At 42.6% G+C, this 24,993-nt stretch overlaps 1 protein-coding gene across 5 annotated transcripts in view; it reads left to right on the top strand.

The window, feature by feature from the left end:
- The first annotated feature begins 334 nt into the window (after positions 1 to 334).
- Positions 335 to 24,993, top strand: part of stxbp5a (syntaxin binding protein 5a (tomosyn)) — an 87,042-nt gene continuing 62,383 nt past the window's right edge. For 3 of the 5 annotated variants that reach the window (XM_086060870.1, XM_086060868.1, XM_086060867.1), the window contains exons 1-3: positions 342 to 683; positions 770 to 936; positions 4,257 to 4,354. In XM_086060870.1, the coding sequence (XP_085916996.1) occupies positions 778 to 936; positions 4,257 to 4,354 (257 nt within the window). In that variant the 5' untranslated portion in view covers positions 342 to 683; positions 770 to 777. Of the gene's footprint in view, positions 684 to 769; positions 937 to 4,256; positions 4,355 to 24,993 lie in introns of all 5 variants that reach the window. The other 2 variants (XR_015090767.1, XM_086060869.1) reach the window with 2 other exon arrangements.

Genomic DNA, 24,993 nt, shown 5'->3' with positions numbered 1-24,993 from the left:
TTGCATGTGTTTTCAGCAATTATCTTCAAACATCTCTGAATTTATTTGAGGGTTTTTAAGTACTACTAGTGTTACCACTGACACACGCGTGGTGTGTGTTGGGTTAAGGACTGTGGCGCGTGTGGTCCCGGTCCACTTCACCGCACCATAGCAAGAACCAGCGGGTGCAATAGAGCACAACCTGGGTGCGGAGTGAGCGTGAGAGTGGATGTGTATGGATTGACAGAGGGAGGGTTGTTGGAAGAAAACGAGAGAGAGTGGGTGGGTGGGGTGGGATGGGGTGGGATGGGGGCAGAGGCAAGTGGCGGGATTCTGCGTCCAAGTGACGCGCATGCGCAGTGAAGAGGGGAGAGAGAGAGAGAGAGAGAGAGAAGGGGAGGGGGCAAGCGGAGGAGGACGCGCCGAGCCACGGAGAGACGCAGTGGGGCCACAGTCCGAGCACATCGCCGCACCGACCGACGCATCAGCATCTCTGCAGCTTCTTCCCTTTTCCCTCCTCCCCGTCCTTTTCTCTCTTTAATTCCTCTTTCCCCCCCCTCCCACCTTACTGAATCGCTGAGAAGAAGACTGTGCGGCTCGAGCCTTGCAGCATGGAGAGCTCGCAGGAAAACACGCACTAAAAACGTGAGATTTACCGGGTGGAGAGAGAGGAAGAGAGAGAGAGAGAGCGACTACGTGTGCATGTAAGTGGCCATTCTCCATCCACACGCCCCCTCCCACCTCCTTCCACTTCCACTCATGCCCAACGTGTGATCCCTTCCTTCCGCAGTGACAAAAATGAAGAAGTTCAACATCAGGAAGGTGTTGGACGGCTTGAAAGAGGTGTCCTCGTCCTCCTCCAACGCCTCCTCTTCCAACCCGGCGGTCCAAGTGGGTCCGCAGGAGAACCATCTGGTCCAGGAGCACCTCCAGTCCGAGCATTTCCAGCTCTGTAAGGTAAAAGGAGAATGATAGTTTGAATGTCATCACCATGCAATGATTACCTGCTGGAGGTATTGGGTGGGGGGGGGGGGGGCTTTTTGTCGTCGTCCATCTCAGTTTATAAGAATTATGTTTTCAACAACAGTTGCTTTGAGGTTTTGTGTTTTTTTTTTAAAAGGATTTCACAATGCAAAGGGGGGTTGGGCCATCAAAACCTCTTGGCCTATGTGCCTTAGGTTTCCCACCCATGTCACAGGAAATTAAATGCGATTTAAGTTCCCGCTGAGGTTCCGCCCCCTTGGCTGCTGCTCATTTACATAAAAACACTACACCAGGGCTCCTATGTTGTTGTTTTTTTGCGTGCACACGTTCTCGGCGTGAACTGTCATATCAGAGGGGATGGGCCCCGTTGATCCCCTCTTGCATAATCAGCTTGCGTTGGATTAGCAGAATGGCGGGGAATGGGATATCACTGGAACAGAGTGTGTAGATGTGCACGTTGTCCCGTCTTTCTCCATTCTCTCCCCTCCGCACTTTACCCCAACGTCATTGATCCGTTTTGGGGCTGGGAGGGGGAGACTGATGGTGCCCTGAAGTGAGTTGTGTTAGCGGAATTAGCAGAATGAAAGGTTTGCCCCCCCCCCCCCCCCCCCCCCAGCTCCAGCAACCACAATAACAGCATGTGGATGGGGTTAATAATGCAGCATGCGCCCCGCACGCTCTGTGGTTGCTTCGTCTCTGTGTCATGTGGTGTGAAGTCAGGAGGTACGCTTGTTTAATGTTTACACTATGCTTTATGTGTTTTAAGCGGTGACGGGCTAACGTGGAGTCGGTGTTAGACTCCACAGTCTCCACTTTGCTGCAGAGGCCTGTTTCTTTGCTGCCCTTTAACTCATTCGTTGCCGTGTGGACGTTTACGTTCATCAACTGGATTTTAAACGTTAACTGACCACCGACGTACATAGCGGTCACGTTACGGTTTTTCAACCATTTTGGATAGATCAGACCTTCTTCCGCACCTGACAACAATGGCTCCACAGTCCACACCCATGTAGTCAATATTTTTGGCATCTATTAAATAGTTCAGCTGAGAATATGCAGTACATATGTCTTCTGGTAGTTACTAGTTACTGTTGGTATAGCGAGCATTGCTCTTGAACCTAGTACAAATATGTATGGTGCAAAATGTTTCAATCTTGAGAAAATTATGACACGGGTCAATGACGGACAGCATGTAAAAAAGCCACTGATGTTTGACTCGGGCCGAGCACTGATTCAGCTTTGCTCACGGAGCGTTTTACAATTAATGTATATCATTTATGTTTTGCCATCAAAAGCCCTTAGTTTGTGTTTTGTTTTATAGTTTTAGGTGTCACAAAAGCAAAACATAATAACGTCAAAGTCACTCTCCTGCATAACATGCTTCTTTCCAGAAATAGCATGTGTTCTCATCGTTTTGGTCAGAAACGGATGTTTTGTGTGAAACTAGCCCACGTTCTACAGTTCATTACTAAAGAACAGAAAAACCAGAACCAAGCTTTTTTTTTTCTTCTCTCTGGCAAATTAAGAGTCTGCTCATTCTTTTGGTAGGATTGGTGCTTACACTGTCACAGAACATGATATTCTGTGAGTCTTGAAAGATCAGCCAAAATGCTCTATAATGGTTGGCAACTCGGCTTTAAAAATGGCTGACAGTGAACGAGATCATTTTCTCTTCGATATTTCTATAGGTAAATGCAAGAGACCCTCGCTTTTCCTCCATTGTTGTGTTAGTTGGTCACTGTTTTCAGCAAAGTTCATCCACACGGCCATAAAATAAACGTGACGTGATCCTCATTTTTCCTCCATCCTTGTAATTGCAGTTTCCTGCAGTACTATTTTGATACGGTAGTCTTTTTATTGAAGCACTTTTTTTGCGTATATAAAGTAAATGGAAGGACGGACATTACATTGTGTGTTTGTGAATGAAGCAGACAGATGTTCACATGTTATGTGAATGGGCAAATGGACGTTTACAATGTGCACACGTGAATGGATAGCTGGTTCTTTACATTATATGCATGTGAATGGACGGATTCTGGGTTATTTTTTCTGGCTCTGTATATTCGTGCCACTCTAAGCCACAATACTGCAAATATTGTTCAATGAATACTTCTCCACCAGTGTGGATCGCATCACTTTTCATCCACTTGTGCAGGTAGGTGTACCTAATGTGGTGGCCGGGGTGCACATTTCACACCATGCCTCGTTTGCGAGGACGGCAGGTGTCTGTGCTGCACCGGGCTTCTCTTACGTAACGTCCTTTACCGTCTGCCACTGAGCAAACAAACACAGCCCTCTGCCAGATGACTGATGTCATAAAGCCCCATGTTGCACACCTACGGAGGAACCGAGTTGGGTAAAACAAAACAAAAACAAAAAACTGGTAAAAAAATCTCTGCATTTGTTGCAGATTTCCTGTATCTTCAGTCTTAATCACGACTTCATGTGGGAGGCGGTGACTGAGAGAAAAACAAGATAAAAAAAAAATGAGAGGAGCGATAGTGGAGGATTCTCAAAATAGGACCGTGATTATGAAAGCATCCTAAATAGCAAAGCCAAATATCAGTGTGACAAAAAAGTACATTGGCTGTCTTTGGAATCGTTCACTCATTCCGTACTCCCTAATCACTAATTAAGGATTTGACGATACAGTGAACCCCCATTTATCGCAGGCACATTTTTTAAATGTATTAAAACACTCTTAGAAAGTATTCCTCAGCGCCCGCCCTCACTCTCTGGGAGGCTATGAAATAGAATCACTTTGATAAAAAGAAGACTCTGGCTCACATAGTTCTTTAAATAAGAGGCTAAGCATGCTTGTTTCAAGATACTTATTTGTAACTGCCAGGTGACGTTTAAAACTGACACATAAAACAAAAAGATAATTGAATATTATTTATTTCATCTTGTAATTGTTCAACCAAACCAATTGTTTCATCTCAAGAAAGTCCACTAGCTTAATGCTAACACGTTATGCGAACCTTCATCCATGGAAATTAGCATCAATTTCATGGTAATTATAAACATTTCAACAACAACAACAACAGTACTCACAGGCATATATTATTTTGTACCTTTTTTCACTACACGCTTGAACACCCCTACAAAACTCGAAATCACGAGATCGGGCACTAGATAGTGGAAAGGGAGTGATTCCGAACACACCCTTTTGACTTTTCCACTTCCACATCCATCTGCTGTGTTTGTTTACCCCGACCAGGTGCGCAAAATCATTTCCCAAAGTAACACCGCAGCTGTCAAATGCTAATTGAAACTCTCCCGTCTCTATGCAGACCGTCCGTCATGGCTTCCCGTACCAGCCGTCATCCATGGCGTTCGACCCCGTGCAGAAGATCCTGGCCATCGGCACGCAGAGCGGAGCGCTCCGATTGTATCCTTTCTTAAGGGGCAGTTGTCCTACGCTGACGCTCGAGGCTTAATATCTGCGGTTCCGGCATCCTCCTGGAAACTGGCGGCGGGTAAGTGAACATCCGCAGTGCAGTTTTTGCTGATTGAGGTTTGCGAGGGGGGTGCAATTCTCCAATAAAAGACAATTTGATACGTATGTCGAAACATGGGGTGCGAAAGAGACGATTGGCTGCTTTGGGCCTTTTCGTGTTGAAAAGTATCGAGTTATCGAAAGTCACGTGTGAGCAGAACGCAGTGGCAAACGGCGACAACAGCTTGCAAACAAACGCCACCGTGGGGAGTCGTACGGCTTCAGAGGACGCCGGCGAGCTCGCCGCTGTCAGGCTGCTTTTACAGGTCCTCCGTGTGTTCCCTTGCCTGTCCGACAACCCGCGCCAGCTCATTAGCGTGACCGAGAGCTGAAGGCTTGGCCGTTCCCTCGCAGCCGCTCGCTGGCAGCCGCCGCCTCGACTCGACTCGGGCTCGCTCACCTGCGGTGTGAAGGTTAGGAAATAAAGCCACGGGCAGGAATAAGAGCGATGCTCGGACTGCTGAAAAGACAGTTCAGTCAAGTTAAGTTTCTTGACGGTGCCCTTAATCACAAAAGTATCTCAAAAGGGCTTCAGTGGCTTACGGTTCAGAAAAAGAGAGAAGGGGCAGTAAAACAGGCAAAAATCCAACTGGTATCTAATTGCATAGCAAGGAACTTTTCAACCTTCATAAAATATTTTCATAACTTTTCTGATCAAACAAAGACTTAAATCTAGTTGAATGGTACCTTTGCCATGGCGTGAGGGGGTTTGTATCATTTTTACTGGCACTAAGCAACTTTGAGGAGGATGGTAGGAACACCACACAAAATAATACACATGTGCTGACTGCTTTATGGCATACGTGGACAGTCAAGGATCAACATTGGCCCAGCTTTCACTCGCTGGCATGAGCTAAAAAAACAACTCAATGCGTTTGTCCCTATGGGAAATCTGGTCTTCCTTCAGGCATAACAATACCGCTTTTGTCCATATGGCGCCGCCATAATCAACGCAAACTGAAAGTTCCTTAGTGTTGCTTTAAAGTCGATAGGAGTAGCCTCTCTTATTTAAACATTGGCTGAATTTCCCTTATGGTGAGGATGCTTCGTTGGCATTTAATATTTTTTAGTAATGTGGTCAGTTCATTGTGTTCAGACTCAGCCACATCCCCAGTTATAAGGGTGTGCACACTTGTGTAATTGAGTTGGTTATAGGTCACATTAATAGTGAAAAAGGTTTTGAAATGATTCATCTTGGTTTCATTTTGCTGTCACAAAAACCTGATGTAGCAACAAGGGGTGTGTAGACTTTTTATATCCTCTAAGTGACAGGATAGATGCTTCGTGTGCATGTGAATGTAAACGCCAAAGTGTACATCATGATTACTTGGGTTTAGATCATCTTAACGAAGCTTAATGGGGATTACTGCGCGACAGGCTGACCGGGAAAAACTAAACAGGAAGTGAGCGGGATGCTCCTCAGCCTCTTCCCGCCAGGCTGAAAAGTGGTCGCTTTGAAATGGAACCAAGGGACGTATCTGGAGTTTGACTGATCGCTGGCTCAGACAAAAGTCTTATCGGAGTCAAGGTCAATTGGGAGTCGTGCGTCTCTTCTTTGTCTGCTCATTCGATGGCAGCGATAGCAGCGCAGTGCGCACAAATGAAGCCGTAATGGAGACTTCATGATGTGGTTGGAGCATTTTTTTTTGGGGAGGGGGGGGGCAATCAGATTTTAGCCTCTGTGTGTTGCCATCCCACTGTAATCTGCCCACCGCCTACAGTGTCTACTGTGCATTATGTGCAATTCATTCATCACACGTGGTTGTTTTAAAGTAGCACTAAGGAACTTTTCAACCTTTTTAATAAATATATTTTCATATTTCTTTTGATGAAACATCGGCTTAAAACTAGTTGAATGGTACCTTCGCCATGGCCTGACGTGGTCTGTATCATTTTTACTGACAACTTTGAGGAGGATGGTGGTAGGAACACTGCCACACAAAAAAAAATCAAAAAATGTGCTGACTGCTTTATGGCATACGTCACTTCCCCCTTTCCCCATTCGTTGCAAAGACGGAAGTCAATTTGAATGTCGACGCACTATTACTGCTTTCCCGGCAGAAGCTGCATAACAACTGAAAAGTTTTGTATGAGGAGACAAAAAAAAAAAAAGGTAAGCTACTCTAATAAAAGGACAGTCAAGGATCAATATTGGCCCGGATGTCACTCGTTTGGTGTAAGCTAAAAAAACGACGCTATGCGATTGTCCTCATGGGAAATGTGGTCTTCCTTCCGACATAACATTAAAAGTTTTTTAATGTTGCTTTAAATGCCCAATGTGGAATTCTCTTGTATTGCGTTATTTTTCACATAGATGATTTGGTGACAATAAGAGGTGGACTAATCGGATTACATCCCCACATGATGGTCCAGGCACCAATTGCACTGGGTTGGACCTCATCTCATTTGGATGTTCTACTCGAAGTTTGGCAGAGTTTAGCCGATGACAAACTGGCTGGTGCACACATTTCTCCGAGGGGTCCTATTTTGTGTTGTGCTATAATCGTGTAAGCGCCTGTGTGTAGTTGTACGGACTTGCCAGGATATTTGGCGGCACCCCTCTCCACCACCCCCCCCCCCCCCCCCCTCCCTGCAGAGAATTACAGGAAGTGGCAGATCAAGGGCCTCGGGCTGGCACCGCGGTACAGCACCGAGAATTACAGCAGGAACGGGAGGTGTGTACGTGTGTCAGCGTCTGCGTATTCTCGGAGGTGACGGGGCTGATCCCCTCCGGAGCCGTAAAGCCCGTGGCTTCTCGTGTGATCCCGTCCCAGGAGCGTCCCGCGTGTGATGGCCGGTGCTCCTGAAAGAGAGGACATTGTCCCGTAGGTGTTGTGTGAAGGAGGGAAGAGGACGGCGATCCCTCCTCGGCTTGACGAATAGAATTGCTATCGACGTGCGTGCGGCAGCGCTCGCAGACGGTTACGGGCTGCTCACGATTCACAATTGTTTTCATAACGTGTTGAGTTTTCATTCGGAAGTGCTGTCGTGCGGCTGAAATATTTATATTGGGATTGACTCCTTCAATTTGTCACTGATGCCCTTGAAAGATTGGTTTTCTATAACGGCGATAAAGTTTGCGCTACATTGCGCATCTATCCATCCGATGAAGTGAAGATTGAAACTTTATGGGGGGGTTACTCAAACCTTACAAATGGAAAGACAGATGTTTACGTTTCGTGTATGTGACTGGAGAGACTGAATTTTATTTTATTTTTTTAATAAATTGATGTTTGTGTAAGTGCAAACAAATGATTGAATTTTGTTTGAATTGACAGGCATTTTTTTATACATTGTTTGTTGTATGTATGAAAATGGACGAACGTATTTTATGTGTGAATGTAAATGGACACTTTGGGGAAAAAAAGAAAATATTTGCAATTTTTTTCCTCCCTCAGTATTGCGATTGCAATTTAGTATTTTTTCAAGGTCATCTTCCAATGGATTTTTGAATAAACACAAGCAATAAATTAATCTGTATTGCAACAAACGGTATCAGATTTATTATCAATAAATATTTTGTTTTTATAGGTTTGACTTTCGCTGAAAGAAAGGCAAATGAACCATTAATTAGGAGGAAAGCGCGACTACTGATACCAGTATCGCGATCGTGCTGATACCTGGCCTTATTCCAGGGTAACGGTATTATTGGCCGCCCTCTTGTGGCCATTTTACAATCAGGAATTAGAAATTAGAAGAGTATCAAATTGCCATTAATTTCATGCAGTTCAAAGAATAAATGTAAAATGTATTTAAAATTGTCATTGTTTTTTGGGGCGGACATTTTCTGTATCAAAAGTACTTGTGGAATCGGTGAGTACTCAAGATTTGAGTACTCGTACTGGTATCGATCTTTAACTCACTTAACTGAAGCAACCCCCTTCGCTCCCGGCTGTTATACTGGATTTTGACTGATATTCCAAGGCCCACAGAATTTTCTGTTCTATTGCTATAAAAACATGGAACCTACCAAAAGAAAGATTAGAGTATTTTTCTATCGGGTTCCGTTTTGCAGCAATTAGTATTAGAATATAGCTAAGTTTAATCATTATTCATGAACCTGTCGAAAATACTGGGAAGAAGAGCTTGTTGCAATATGGCCCTGGTTGATCTCTTATACTCTTCTGCCGCCTGCTGGCCATATTTTGTAATAACTACCATTGTTTTAAGCCACCTCTTCGGGTCAGAGGATGCATCAAAGCCTTATGTATGCTCTAGCATAAAAATAAAAAAAAGATATATATATATATATATATATATATATATGTTTTTGGGACCATGGCAATATTTAAAATAGAACGTTTTTATTTTTGGGGGAGCAAATGAGTAAAAAAAAAAAAAGTGTTTCTAAGCATCCCTATAAATTAGGAAATGTAGGACTCCATGAAACTTTATAAAAACAAAAGGTGCGCTTCTCTTTCTGGTATGCCCACTTTGACCACCTGGCGGGGCATTCTAAGACAAGAAGACGGATATACTGTTCATTCAGTCGTCTCAGCTCCTTCCAGTTTGTCAGTACGGCACTGATATTAGTTGTTCTTCGCGGAGGATAAAGAACGTGCTGCAACATTCGTGTCCAACCCATTGCTCAAGCGGTTATAGCACAGCAACATAGATGCTACCTTGCACTAATCGAGTGGATTGAAAAACAAGCAGAGAAGGCCTTGCTGGCCATGACCGCTCACTACTGAGCAGGATGTGTGTGTGTGTGTGTGTTTTAGCAGCGACTTCATCAAAGCATCTTTCATGCTTTTGCCAAGCGCAACCTCTGTTCCGCCGCTTCTCACAAGAGGAAAACAAATTGTGCTGCATCAGTGCTGCAACAATTTAGCCGCCGCTCCTTACGCAGCGGCGCCGTCCGCTGACAGGCTCGTCCGCTAAAGTCCTTTAACTCGGACAAGCGAGCCAAATAGGATGGCGCTCCGCGGGATGGCTGCACTTGCCTCCTTGCTTCACGTCCACGAGGGGCCGCCGGCCGTGCGCACGCTTAAGCCAGACGTATGACTTTTGAAATGTACTTACCAGGTACTTAATGGAAAGATTGAGGAGAGAGTATTAGCCTTAATCTGAGGGAACGTTGTACACGCGCTCGCTCGGCCGTACGTCTTCACGCGAGTCATCGTAATTCGGGATGCCACGCGTCATCTCTGCTCACGAATGACTAAGTTCTTCCGAGGATACAAATATTGATGACCCCATGCAAGGTTGTCAATGACGGCTGCCGCTTGGGGAGAATACTTAACAAGGATTGTTCTGGAATTATTATTTTTTTTAAAGACTTATTTGACATTTGATGTTTCAATTGTAATTTTGTTAAATCAGCAGTATTATGAATTTTTGACTTTTTGAGGCATATTTTTTTGTGCAATGACAGAGGCAATGCCTGTGAGGTCAGAAACCTGCGCGCTAATTGTTCCTAACAGACGGCAGCTAACGCTCGAGTGGCTCCTTGTAAATACATGCCTTCATGTGCGCACATACACACACATTTGCACTTTTCCTAATTGTCCTAATCCAATTGTCAAATTGAAAATAAGAAAACAATTTACACATGTGTCAGACCAAAAACTTTGTTTTCTGCTAGCTTAATGCAAAACTCACTTCCAACACAAGCTGATTACAATCAACAGGATCATATACAGGCTAATTAATATAAATCGTTTAAGCAACAGATACTTGAATATAAAGTGCATCAATGCATGTAAACAATCTATTCCTTGTCCTCTGCCAAAAACAAAAACGAAAATAACCCTAGAAATTCAAAAAAGGGCTCAAAATTTGCAAAAAAGTTTTTCTGCTTAGAGGGGTTGGATTTTGAAACGTATCGAAAAAAGGAAAATGCTAATTTTGGCTATGGAAACAGGTTTTGCGAATAAACGTCACACGTACGTTTTGTCGTCACAAAGCAAGGGCGGATGATAAGGTATGTTTCGGGGGGGGGGGGGGACGACGAAACTGTAATGTTTTTGGAATTAATTAAAGAAGCGAAATTTAATGCAATCTTAGATGGAAAACAGCAAAGAAACGGTTTATCAAGAATTACAAAAGAAAACTCATACGACGTAATCGCCAGGTGCAGTTGCTTCCTGTTTTTCTTCTTTTTTTTTATTATTGGTAGATCACATCTCTATGGTGTATACCGCCACCTACAGCGGCGGAGTCCCCTTTCAATATTCGCAAAAAAAACAACAGATGGAAACGGGCATAAGTCGCATGTCCGTTTTGCTTATTTTCAGTAAATTCGCTTAAACAATTCGAAACAATTGGATGGAAACCTGACTACTGACTGTTATACTGCACCCTGGTGGCCAAGTTGAGGATACCGACCATGGCGACCATCGTCCTTCATCGGCTTTGTCTGTTCTCCTCCATGTTGAAACTCAAGGACAAAAAGGTTGCTATCAGTTTGAGATATCCGCCCACCGCTTCTGTTTGTATGTCAATCGTCTCACGACATTGCCTATCGATTACGACTCGCGCTCACTGTCTTCCTGTACTGTCCAAGCGCGACCACGGCGTGACTTCTTCACTGTCAAGTTCCCAAAGTGAGCACTCGTGGTAACTGAAAGGCTTATATATTGATTTGAAAATCAGCGAGATTTGAAATCTCCTGTGGGGTAGGAACAACTCAGAACTCTGGTCCTTTCTTTTCCGCTGTTGTTGGATCCACACTTTTGTTTGCGTGCTGTGTATTTGTTGTGCTACTATGTGCCGAGTTGTTGGCAAACTAGGAATGAGAATTTATTTTCTGGAGGTGAGAGTGACACTACAGGTGTGTATTTGTCCTCGTCGGTCACTGCTTCTGTCTTTTTTTCTTTCTTTTATCAGCTCATTTTACCATTGCACCGATACCGAGAGTTACAATATGGAAAACAAAGCAAAACCACAAGACAATCTGTTTTGAATTCAAATAAAAACTCATATCTTCGTTTTTCCATTTTCACACTAACAGTTTTACTAATATGGCAAAAAAAAAAATTCCTTATTGTGAAAAGTGCAAACCTCTTTTAGCTACATCCACCGGCACTACTGATCGTGAACGCAGATTATAAATATTGACTTGGCAACACGTATGTAAAGGCTGGAATCTGATTGGACCCCCCCCCCCCCAAAAAAAATTACATACACAACAAATTGTGACTTAGTAATACAACGTAATGTGGCAAATATTATAATTGGACTGTAGATCAATGCTTCTGATAGTATATAGGCCTTGCAGAGAAAGCCTCACCGGCCACTGAGGAGTACATCGATAGCCTTCTTGTCTCGCCAGTGATAAAGGCTTCACATTACGCCAGCTCTTTAATTCAGCGTCAGGCTAATCATACACGACAGCGACACAGAACTTCAGTGCACTGAATCGATAAAAATGCAACCTTTAATTACCTTGGCTATGCACACAGACAGTGGTGACATCTGAGGCTCACGTTTGGAAAGATAATTCCCACGGAGACTATGGGCGTGCTTATGGAATATGACGTAGAGGGGGGGGGGGGGGTAAAAAGTGCGGTAAATGTAGTAGTTCTACATGTTGATGCAGCTCGACTCACAATAGACTAAATTGGTATCCTGTCCCGATATGCCAATTGTCCCGGTGGATTTATTGATGATATGACTGCTGACAGACACAGCAGAGGATGAATTTTGTGCTCATAATCAGCCAAATGCTTCAGAATTTATTAGATCGCACTCTACAGCGCAGATGGACAATGACACAAAGCATCGTTCAATTGCAACTGAAAAGTTTTTTTTTTTTTAAGGTATAGAAGTGGAATATAATAAAATGGTCACCTGACCTGAATCCAAATGGTCAGGTTTGTTGGACCATTTTGCTATTTTTCATAAAAACAAGACAATTCTTCCTTGTTTCAGTTATTGCTCCTGTTTCTATGATACTACATTTTAAGAGAAATAACAATGAGTTGTCTGATCTTTATGTTTCCAGACTTGTCTATTGACAAATTAACTCATTCACTCCCAGCCATTTTCACTGAAGTAACCCCCTTCGCTCCCGGCTGTTTTATTGGATTTTGACTGATTTTGCCACCACAGAATATTCTGTTCTATTTCTATAAAACCATGGAACCTACCAAAAGAAAGTTTAGAGTCTCTTCTTTCACCAGGAAAAAAATATATTTCTGTCTGTTTCATCATTATTCACAAATCTATTTAGAATTGTTAGTAAATGAGCTTTTTTTTTCAAAATGGCCCTGGTTCACCTCTTTGCTCTACTGCCACCTGCTGGCCGTTTGTATCAGAACTACCATTTCTTCAACCGTTCTTTGCAGTTGAGAGGCTGCATCAAAGCCTTCTGCATGCTCTAGCACAGAGGTGGGCAATCTCGGTCCTCGAGGGCCGGCGTCCTGCAGGTTTTGGAGGTTTCTCACTTCCAACACAAGCTGATTACGATCAACAGGATCATTATCGGGCTTATGCAGAGCTTGCTAATGAGCTGATCATATATCAGTTGTATTGGTTGCAGGACCCTCGATGACCAACTCTGCTCTAGCATTAAAAAAAAGAAAAGGATCAAAAAAACGTATAAATACGTCTTTGGGGCACATTTTGGGGGGCAAATTGGTTGTTTCAGCGCCAATTCCTCGGAAGTGTCGTCCGATTTTGCAGCCAGCCTGATTCAAAGTTAACTTTAATTGGAAAAAAATGCATGTAGAATTTTGAATTAGCCGACCAGCGTGCCATGGTTTCACATTAGAATGTGATGAAAACCCTCATTAAACTCAACCCATCCGACGACCACTTCTGGCTGTACAAAAACACAAGAAAAAGTCTCGTCGCCAATTAAACTGAAACATAACGCACGACACAGGAGTCATCTTTCACAATTAATCAAACGTCTTCTCATTCTGCAATTGACTTGTCAATCCATCCACTAATTGTCTCGGCATTCATTAAAACGACACAGCTAATTAGCGACAGGCCTCGTTAGCCTGCGTCATTAAGATAGAAATGAGCCATTCTTTGCTCATCAGTGTTTTTTTATGTTTATTTTTTAAACCAAAGTATTCTTTACATTTGTGTTGTTGTTATGCTGTTTGTCACACTTGGTGGACATGGTGAAAAACTTGGCCTTGGAGAAAGGCTTGCTTTCGACTGGACTGTTCCGCATCCGTGCTTTAATTTCTTCCGGAATATTCGCTCCAACCTCGCGACGCCGTGCACTTACCTTCTTTTGCTCAGGGCTAGCTATTACTTTTCCTCGTGCTTCTCTAAACAACTCCAGCTGGAGAATATTAGCGTCTGCGTCTGCAGTCGCTAACAAGTCTGGACAGCCGGCCTGGCCATGTGGATAATGTTGCTCTCAGGCATTCCACGGAGCACACACTATCGCTTGATATTTGACTTTTTCCCCCCTTTTTTTTTTACTCTTTTAACTTCACCAAATAGCCTCTAGTGCCAAGGATTCTACTTGTATCATCATGTGTGTGCGCTACCTCAACAAATTATGTAATTTTTTTTATCTGTAGATAAATCTTATTGATACTTACATTTTGCCCAAAATAATCTAATATTTCTCATATCAAAAAGATTACAGTGCAACACCAATGTTATGCTAGCTAGTTAAAATTAGCTCAATCAAATTTGTTACTAGCTTAAAACCTGCTTAATGTTTTTTTTTTATGCTATTGATTTTGTTAGGGGTTCTAACCTAAAGTAAACATTTATACACATACTCTACTGTGCTTGTAACAATTCAATATTTAGCACGTAGCTGTTGACAACATTAAGCTACAGCACATTTCGAATGTGTTATTTTGTGTGGACTGCCCCGTGTTCTTTGAGTCTTTGGCAAAACACCGGGGAACTGTTGTAATTTTTGGATAAATGACCGAACCCAAATACGGTTGGGATTACCTCAAGGTTTGAGTTTTTATGTAAGAATAAGGTTAGTAGGTACGATTGGGTCATGCGGATGTTTTAGTTAGGGTTGTGTTCGGGTTAGAAAATAGGCTTGTGCTAGCTAGCTCAGGTTTATGGTTACGGTTAGTAGCTAAAATGAGTAAACCACACATGCCCTGTAAAATACCTGAATATACTATAATTCTTGGGGAAATAATGGCTTGAACGTTCTCATTGTTATCCTTGTACTTTGTAAAAATAAAAAATTAAATAAAAATAAAAATAAAAAAAAAAGGAAAAAAAGTGAATCATTCCTACCAATAACAGTGCTTGCAACGTGTATGATGCTACTGAAGACTCCCTGAAAAACCTTTGCACGACTTCAGAGACCTATGTTTCTTGAAAATTCTTAATCCAATCTCCTTTTTTTGTTCAAGCGTTCTCTTATGACTGACATCTTTTCCATTTCAGTTTACCTTCTTAACTGGCGAGCCCGACAGTCATTCCACTTGCCGAGCACAGCGTTACAAAGTCGACTTTTTTTTTTTCTTCTTCCTCCAGTGCAAAAGAGGGGTGATGGTGAAGCGGGGGCATAAATAATACCCCCGGCCTGCCCTTAAGCCCGGCGGCTGCCAGCTTGCATTGATGGCATTTTGTTATGAACTTTACTTGAGTGCGTCCAAGTGGCCTTTTGCTGGCTTGGCTGTGGTGGAGTCTGTGATTCTACACCTGATTTGGCACTTAGCGCCGCCTGTCAAATAGAGCGACGCTAGTCTTGATGCTCGGCCTCGTCCCTGCTGGTTAAACCCCTTCATACACACACACAAACGCATTGCTGCATTGCTGGCTGCCCTCAAATACGCCATCATGCCAAGACCCCTGTAGGGAAGACACTCATGTGTCCCATGACGGCATGACTCAGCCTTTAATGCCTTGCCACATGGCTGACATACACACAGCCCCTCCCCCACCGCAGCCTGTTGGTATTTATGTGTGTTTGTGTGCTATATGCATATGAGTGCGTTTATGTCCAGCACAAGACCGGCCGGGGGGCTGTGCCTTTCTGTCCGATCCAAGCACAGCGTGGCTGTGATATGAAGGAGGTCGGGAGGGGCCGCGGGGACGAGGGGGCTAAAGGTTCTAGGCAGACAATTCCTGAGTCGGAGAGACATATGGGGGTAGAAGTGTTTGTGACAAAGGAGTTTTTATTTATGTTTGTTCCCAGACAAAGTGTTGCAGTAAATTGGCGCTTTTTTTGTGTTAATGTTGGCTTTGCCTTGCTCAGCGGTGGGTTGGGGGGGGGAGGGGTGATCTGGGCGAGTGAGTTCTGCAGTCGTCTGCACCTTTTGAATAGCACCGACTGATATGCAGGTTTGTGCGGACATAAATGCATTAGACATTAGTTACTCTGTTACCAAAGATGTGCCCTTGGTTTGTCATTCAGAGGCAACATGCAGGTTTAGTGACCTCAGAGTTCATGTTACCAGGAACTGATTGGGTTAGTTACGTTTGATTTCTGGTTAGCAGTTAGGGTTATGTCGTTTCCAAAATGCTAATTACCAGGTATGTGTCCTTTGTTTGTTATTCATTGAGCCTGACAACTGCATAGTAACTACAAAATAAGAGTGACTAATATAGGCACATTGCAACTACATAGCAACTGCCCATATTATCATAATTTGGAACATAGTAACTGCATAATCATAATACAGTACCCATAATAGCACATCCACAACACGATGACCCCTTAACCTGCATAGTCATAATAACTCATAAGGGACATAGTAACTGCATAAGCATAATACATCCATAACATAACACAGCCCCTGAGCTGCATAAGCATAATAACTGCATATGCCTTACACACCAAAGTGATAAGAACCAAAACCAAAACATAATCATAACAACAGTATATGGAGTAAATTTCATATGTGCCTGTGGAGTCTCTGCCTCCAATCTGCACACCAATTCTCACAAAAAAATACATTTCCAGATACAAGCAGATGTTACTGTACATTATCTATAGCTAAAGAGGTTAGGGCAAACCTCTTCATTCTTGAAAATCGCGCCATGTTGTTTGTAGTTCAAACCACCTCACAATGTTTCTTGATAAGAATGTTTAGCGCAGGGTAGCATAGGAAGTAGCGTTAGTTACCTTTGGCGCATTCTTGGTCTGACGGCGAGCAACAGAAGGGCTGTAAGTTGAGAAAAACGAAGAGGAGGAAAATAAATTACACGGCAAAGAAAAAGCGTCTGTATATGGAGAGCAGCCAACAGTGATCGCGTCCATTCCGCCGTGTGACTCAGTGTTGTGTGGGGGCGGGGTTTGCAGAATTTGGAAGTGAGGCCATTTGCTCCTGACCCAACTGGAACCAAACGGTCCTCTTTCTGGTGTGATTCATAACAAGGGCTAACCTTGCAGCTTTGCTCGCGGCCACTTTGATTTCGCCTGCGAAGCAGCTAATTTGTTTGATAAGCCACAAGCCCTCACTATCTTGCAGACAGCAGTGGATGTGAATGATGAGCACGGCGACACGAGAGGTCTCGGCTCGCCGCGCCACCGGGGCCCCCATTAAGCCTTGATTGGCTTCTATTGGCCTGATTTCTCTTGCTGTCCGCCGCCTGGCGATGCGCTCGCGCTCACTCTCGCTTTCGCTTTAAATTGCGGGTTGCGTTGGTTGCCGATAAAACAATGAGTGCGGACAACGGCGAGCACATTAAACCCGAGCTTGGCGACACCGTTGGCATCCAGAGGGCTGCCCCTTTGTGTTAGCCGGACTCTCAACTGGCTGAGACACGCTGTAATGCGATGCTCTTACATGGCGCAGCAAAATGATTTTCTGTGGTGAAGACACTTCCAGCCTCCGTATCATGCTGTGTCCCCAGCTCTCTGCACGCTCATCAGCAGCTGGTCCCAATGCTCATTTTTAGAAACTGTTGCTGCAGTGGCATGAATTTTTAATGGCTAAAGCCATTGTAGCAAGCTGTGTTGAGTGTGTGTGCGTTTACAGTAGGTGCCTTTGAGAGTGTTCAGGTAGAGCCAATTGCCAGTATGCAGAGAACCGTTTGCATTGTGTCAGCATATTGTGCGCGAGTGTCTGTTTCCATTTGCGTTTGGACGTGGCGTTTTGTTTGCTCGCCGTGATTGGACGCTGATGCGACGCGGCAGCCTTTTGCCTCCGACACAACTCCCCGAAATCATTTTTGAATAAGACCTGTGGGGCTGCCATTCCCAGACGTCTCTGTGTTAATGCTTCCGTGGCGTTTCTTTAAAAATGAATTTGATGCTGTTGAGAATGTTGAGCTAATCGTGTGTGTATTAAATGAAAATGAATGTCTGCTAAATTTGATACACCGCAGAAAGCAACAACCCCCAAAATGAAGCTTCAAAATCATGAAAAATCAAGCTGTGTCCGCTGACTGTTGAAACCGCGCCCAGCTCACCTGTCAATTATCAATCAAATTTGACGATGTGAAAAAATGGATGCATCTAGCATCTCTGTGCAAATATGTTCGCATTATATATGATTTACCCCTCAACGTTGACTTTTTTTTTTTTTACTTTAAATTCCCCTCATTCTTTGTTCTTTTAGCTAAATAAGCTTATTGTCCAATTACAGTTCACTTCATGACCAGACTCTGTGCGGGACGTTACGTTCCCGCAAGAAGCGTTAATCATTGAAACTCTTATCTGATGACACATTATCTGTGTGATGGAACTCGGCAAAAGAATTGGAAGTCAAACATAGCGGAAAATTGCAAATAAATTGAATGCATCAGTGAGCGGCTCACATTTGCATCTCTATCTCATTTTATTTGCTGATAACTCAGCAGAACGCGTGCATCTCAGCTTGTGAGCTAAAAGTCGACGAAGGACTTTAATCGTCCTTTTCACTGTCTAATGCGTGGATGTGTTTTATTTGTGAGACCGCAAGTGTATTGACTGATGAAGTTAGCTGAGGTGCACCGGCACATCACGTTGTCATCCACAAGTCGCTAATGTTTAATGCTAGCGGCGCATTCACTGGGAAGAAGGACGTGTAAAATAAGACGAGAGATTGAACAGGCAGTGCAAATGAGAGATAATAGAAAATACAGCGGTAACTCAAAAGTTATATAACCAATCAATATTCTCCATTGAAATTAATTGAGCGGCACTTATCCGGTTCAGTGAACTGTATCATTGACACGTGGAAATTGTTTACATTTTCCTAGCCTTTATTCAGTTTGTCACCAACACTGTATGTTTTTTTCAGGTGTCCGGTCTCAGATTTGGATTGATCAATTTGCGTAGTGGAAATGATTCTCATCCTGTGTTGCTAATTTTTGATGCTACTGTTTTAGGAACTGGGAAGAAATTGTTAAGATGTATAAAAACTTATCTCTCTGTCTGATCTGGCTAGGTATCTCTCTCTCTCTCTAGCCGTCTCTCTCTAGCTATCACTCTCTATCTATCTGGCTGGCTAGCTATCTAGCTAGCTATCTAGCTAACTAGCCCACAAACTGGGATAAGAGCAGCAATGAATCAGGCAGATTGAAAATACTTACAAGGGTGTCAACCTAAAACAGAGTGGATTAGCATAAAACATTTTAAGGCCAGGGTATCTCCCGTACGCTCGCTGCATGGTCCGTAAAGACTCAAGCAGGGGGTCAATCCTCTTGACTTATGTAACCGCCTTTTGTAGCACCACCACTGCCGACCCCTCCCCCATGACAGTCTGCGTGTTGCGTTTCAGCGATTATGTGTCTCTCTTCCGCATCCTCTCTCTTTTCTAGTCTTAACCAAACTGTTATAATCCTCAGCGACGCACGCTCAAGCACAGATGGATGGGCGTCGCCGTCATTTTCACGTTACCCCAAGCCCTGACTGACTTCTGCATCGATGCCCAAATGGCTACGCGCCATCATTCCCGACCATAAAAACATAACGTTTCACAGGCCACAAGTCAGGCTAATGCAACAAATCAAAGTACAGCGTCTTCGGTTTGTGATGGAGTTCTGATCCTAAACCGGCGAGGTTAACTTGAATTTGAATATTTAACCTATGTTAGATATATCATCATCAAGATAATACAATGCAATCTGAAGTCTCATTGAGAATGTTGCCATATTTTTCACGAGTCCATTTATTTATTTGATGGACAGTTGATTCGGGTGTGGTTTCGGCGCACTAAGCAGACATACCCACGACACTTAAGAACATACAGAACAGCTTGGCGATTTTTTTTTTTTTTAAATCATTCAAATCTGGTGTCAAATTTCGAAGACATGTATTTCCACTTTACAGGGACTTTAATGATCTTATGTCTTCCATTTCAACCGAAGTGCCTCCACAACACTTCCGGCAGTGTCTGTGACAAAGGCGGTGCAGAACCTGTTCTTAAGCCACGCGTCTACTGTCTGTCAAGTGTTACAGCTGATTGGCACCTTACAGGTACATGTCCTTGAAAAGAGGATCACGAGCCCTTTTACTGGTCGGCTCACTGACAATCTTTCTTTTGGCGGCCAAGCGTGGCTAAGATGCAAAGATTTGTTTGATAGCGCCGCCAGAGGCTATCCGCAGGCACGCGCGCGCACACACACACACACACACACTGAATACTGAGTGCTGATTAAATATGATGAGGAATAGATGTGTTATGGCTTTGTTTGTTTACAGGAACATCAGCCCCCTAAATCCTTGTTTAACATATTTTTTTCGGGCTTTACCCCTTCTACAAGCTTTGAACACATTTAAACGTATTAAAACGCACTTAAAGCTATTCAGACATGCATATAAAATATTGTTTTGCTGGCAAATAAGCTTCAAGCTGTTTGTCACTTATAACTGAATTTTACTGTAAAACCGAAAAGTTAAATAAAATACATCATATGTTTATTTATTCACTAACATGTTCCAACTAAATCATATAATGCTCCCTATCAAAAGTCTGCTAGCTTAATGCTAACATAGAATGTTAAATGTAAATTAGCGTAGATGTTGCGGGTATCTCTTCAAAGTGTGCTTGCTTCAAGCTGTTTGTCATTTCTAATTTAATTTTAATTTACAACTGACACGTAAAACTAAAGAGAGCCTAACATTGTATATTTAATCACCAAAATGTTCAACCAAATCAAATAATGTTCCCTATCAAAAGTACGCTAGCTTCATGCTAGCATAGAATGTTAAATGCCATTGGCAGGCTAATGTGAATTAGCATAGATGTTGCGGTATTCCTAAACCTTCGAACAACTGCAACTTTAACACAAGGGGGGACAAATGATTGTTTAAAAACAAGCGATGTAGAGTGGACGTTAGCGCTAACCCAGTGACTTTTTGTTCTCAGTTTTTCATTGTCAAAGCGGCTGTGTAATTTTGAACACATTTGTCAATAGATTCCTTTCATATCCCGCGGAGCGATGCATGCTCTCACTGTGCGACTATGTTAAAGGTTAATTTGGCACGATGATCCCTTCTCCATCAAATATTTCCCAGCCTGGCATTTTGAGAGGGTAATACATAAAGCCGTCTAAATGCACGTGTTGGCTCCCTGTTCCCACTTTAATTATTCATCGACACAAGGAAATCCAGTCGCAAACTTATTCCCGACTTCACTCTCTTTCTCTCTCACTCTCGTTTGTAGTCAAGTTATGCTCCCATTCTTTTTTTCTTATTCAGATGTACACACCTGTTTTTCTTGGGCTTTTTGCAGTCTGTTAATTGGTTAGAAGGTGTCCATGGATTCTTTAAAAAAAAAAAAAAGGACTTATGTATCCAGAGAAAGGACATGTAATCCGAATACTGTATGTCCTTCATTCGTACAAATTCCAGAGACACGATATACTGTAAAGTGGTGCCTTCAGATACAAGTGACTATTTTCTTCTTCAATATTGCAATTGCGATACATTTTTTTAAGGTCTTCTTTTCTTAATAATACATCTTTGCATTGCTTTGGGGAAATTATTATTCTAGAACTTCACCCATGAGCTTTGTTTTCTTCTGTATTTTTTTACTCATGAGATTGTCATGACAGCTTATATACAAATGTTTTTTTGTTGTACATTTTTTATCGGTGCTTGATGTTAGTGGTCTTTTTTTGTATACTTTCCTAAATCACAGCCTTTGCAATTTTAAAAAATTGCATTCTACTAAATCCGAAAGTTATTTTGATTGCAGTGAATAATTCCGCCCTAATTGCTACCAAATTTGTGCCTTGTATGCCGGATGCTGAAATGTAACAAATTTGAGTTTTTGCCATTATGTGTGGGCAGAGAACGGCAGTGAATTTCGACTTGCCATAAAACACTACTGGCTCTTAAAAACTCAGCTCTTCAAGGTCAGAGCTTGACCGAGCATCTTGTGTGTTATGAAAATCTTACCCTAAGAAGAGTCATCTCTGCTCACAGCTTTAATTTATGCTTTCCTGCTCTTCCGTCCTCCCGTCTCGTTGTTTCACCTCTCCTGTCACATTTTCATGCGTCATCATTTTAGCTTTTTTTGCTGACTAACATCTTCCCTCGTTGTTTTCTTCTTCAGCCAGCGAATTTCCAAAATGTCTTTCCACGTTTTTACTTTCTTCTTTTGAATTCCTCAATCAACCGCGATCCACGTGTCGTCGCTTTCCAGACATCATTATTACAATATTTTACAGCTTTGGATTGGCTGCCGTTCTACTACTTCTATGGGCGGAGCAGGCAGTGCTCCAGGAAGCAACAATCTACATCACCCTACGGCATGGTAGGGGCCCGGTAATGTTATTTGAAATTGAATTAACATTGGCCCCCATCGCCATCGCTGGCTCCCGCCCATCAACGTATTTCATTATAAAGCTGTAGGTCAAGTACAACGGAATGTTTTCCTGTTGATCTTTACAGGTCAGTGGGAGCGATTTTAAATATAGTCTTGTGTACTATTTGATTACTATTCATGAGAAAGAACAGCCAGTGATTCACATTATCGTTAAGGGAAAATGTGAGTCATAGTGTGGGAAACTCATTTATATGCAATGTTTAATAATATATTAAAGCCGCAAGCATCGATGAATTGCCCTCTCACCTTTTTTTTTCTTGGCAAATCCTTGAAATGCACAACACATTTTTAAGATATGCTCAGCCCACATTAAATGGTGCAGGCAAAAATAAAAAATAAAATAGAGGTGCAACAATGATTTAACAACTAATCTATTATCTGATTAATTGGTAAATATATTTTTGATAATCGACTAATCATTTTGTGACCATGTTAAAATTGTCCAAAAACATTTGTAGTCCTCCATGAAAGCGGATTAAAAAGACAATAAAAAAATAACATCTTTTCGTTTGCAAACAATAATTGGCGATTTTCTGATGGTAGGCGCAAACTAGTGACTGAATCATCATCGCTTAATGATTGTGCATGTTCTGCACTGTCAATTTGAAATAAATAAAATAAATAAAATAATTGTTTTGAATAAAGGGATGCAAATTAAACTATAATTTAAAAAAATCGGATTCATCAAATAATCGACAAAATAGTTGCCAAATTAAGCAGTAATTAAATAATTGGTAATTAGAGCACTACAATTTAGCGTTGCTCATCTATCGTAGTTAATTAACTCATTCACTCCGCCATTTTCACCAAAGCAACCCCCTTCGCTCCCGGCTGTTTTACTGGATTTTGACTGATTTTGCAAGGCCCGCAGAATATTGTGTTCTATTGCTATAAAAACATGGAACTTACCAAAAGAAAAGTCAATAAAAGTTTGTTTCTATCAGTTTCCATTTTGCAGCAATTAGCATTAAAATATAGCTAAGTTTCATCATTATTCACAAATCTGTTTAAAACACTGGGGAAAGAGTTTTTTGCAACATGGCCCTGGTTGATCTCTTATACTACCTGATGGCCGTTTGTGTAATAACTACCATTGCTTCAAGCATTCAATTCAGTTCAGAAGCTGCATCAAAGCTTTCTCTATGCTCTAGCATAATATATATATTAAATAATTGGTAATTGCAGCACTACGATTTAGCGTTGCTCATCAATGTATGATACCTGCTTCCGATTGGACCTCATCATGTAACATTCCCTCGTATGAGTGACTAATTCCGAGCTTGGGAATTCACTGTCCTTGAAATCAAAATGGCCGACTTCCTGTTCAGTTTCAATTAATAGGCCCTTGAGCCTTTTTGTTTGTTTTTTTGTTGGTCATAACTGGCCACTAAGTAAAGAGAAGAGTTGCAGTAGTGACATGACTTTTCATTTTAAAGAGCCTTTTCACACTGTACTTAGCAGTGTTATCGACACCACTCGTTGTATAAGTGTCGCTGGGTCACGAGGACAGAACGCCAAGTCTTGTTCATGGTGCAATGTGCAAACTGGGGCGTTTTGCCGTCTCTTCTCCAATGATAAAAAATCGACCTAACAGTTTTTAATTAGAAGAACTTGGGGCACTCATAAAATTAAGTCCCTACTTGTGTAACCAACATAATCAAAGCATCATGATAAGTTGATATGTGTTAAGATATGATGTGTTTTACAGCCGCCCCACATTAAATCAAAAACAAGAATGTGTGTGCCAGTGTTTTCCAAAATGAGTACAGAAGCCGATGAAATGCTCGGCGGCTGCATACCGCTTAAGTTGTTTGTCTGCATGATGAATCAAACGTGTCTAGGGAAATTATTTATACGAGGCCCGCGCCGTACAAATAAATCAGAATTTTGTATGTGGCTGCCTTCCGCCTCATTTGCATGCGCCCCGCCACCGTCGCATGACAACAACCCCCGCGTCTTCTTCTGCACGTGCGACGCGGATATTCATGAGGGCGGCGCAGACGTCGCTGCTCCTTTCCTGCGCCATTTATTGATGGCTTTGCAAAACAATCTAGCGGCTCGCGGGGGGGCGGGGGACGCAGTCACGCGAACAGGCGGCGTGGCCCTTTAAGAACGTGTCAATCTGTACGACTCGCAGTCAGATTGTCCCCGCAGAGCATTGTTAGCTTGCCGGCTAGTCGTCATTGTTCCCGCTGTTGCTAAGCGACAGCTGCGAGCTTGGTTTAAGCTCAACTTGCAGCATTTTCAACTTCAGCGCCAAATGCTATATCCTCGCAGGCCAATATATCCACTCGTGGCCGAGCGTGACAGGTGGCAAATGTACCTGCACTCTAAATTGTCAACAGAGGCGAGAAAGAAAAAAAAAAAGTTCTCTGCAAACAAAATAGTTTAACTCATTCACTCCCAGCCATTTTCTCTGAAGCAACCGTCATCGCTCCTGGCTGTTTTACTGGATTCTGACTGATTTAGCACTAGAACACAATATTCTGGGGGCCTTGGAAAATCAGTCCAAATCCAGTGAAACAGCCGGGAACGAAGGGGGTTGCTTCAGTGAAAATGGCTGGGAGTGAATGAGAAAATAAAAATCCAAAAATGTGGCTGTCAGTCCGATGCCAGCGGTATAGCAAAGCAAAATTAAATACAATCTAAAAAAAACAGTTTGTGTGTTATGAAAATTAATTGCGGCTCCTTCTGGTGTGTGCGGTTTGACCACTGGGTAGCAGTATAATGCAGTCATGTAAGTAATCTGCGCTATTACTTGTCCTTTCTCATGGAGGATAAAGAATATATGCCTGTGAGTATTGGTATATTGTCTATCTACACGTGTTAAGAGACCATTTGTGTTTATATTTCTGTTAAAACATCACCTTGTTGATGCTTTTA

The sequence above is a fragment of the Leptonotus elevatus genome, chromosome 18 (assembly GCF_054856555.1).
Source record: "Leptonotus elevatus isolate MCC_2025b chromosome 18, RoL_Lele_1.0, whole genome shotgun sequence".
In the NCBI taxonomy this organism is placed as follows: Eukaryota; Metazoa; Chordata; class Actinopteri; order Syngnathiformes; family Syngnathidae; genus Leptonotus; species Leptonotus elevatus.
The sequence above is the reverse complement of the archived record's forward strand: the minus strand, read 5'-3'. Positions and strand labels throughout refer to the sequence as shown.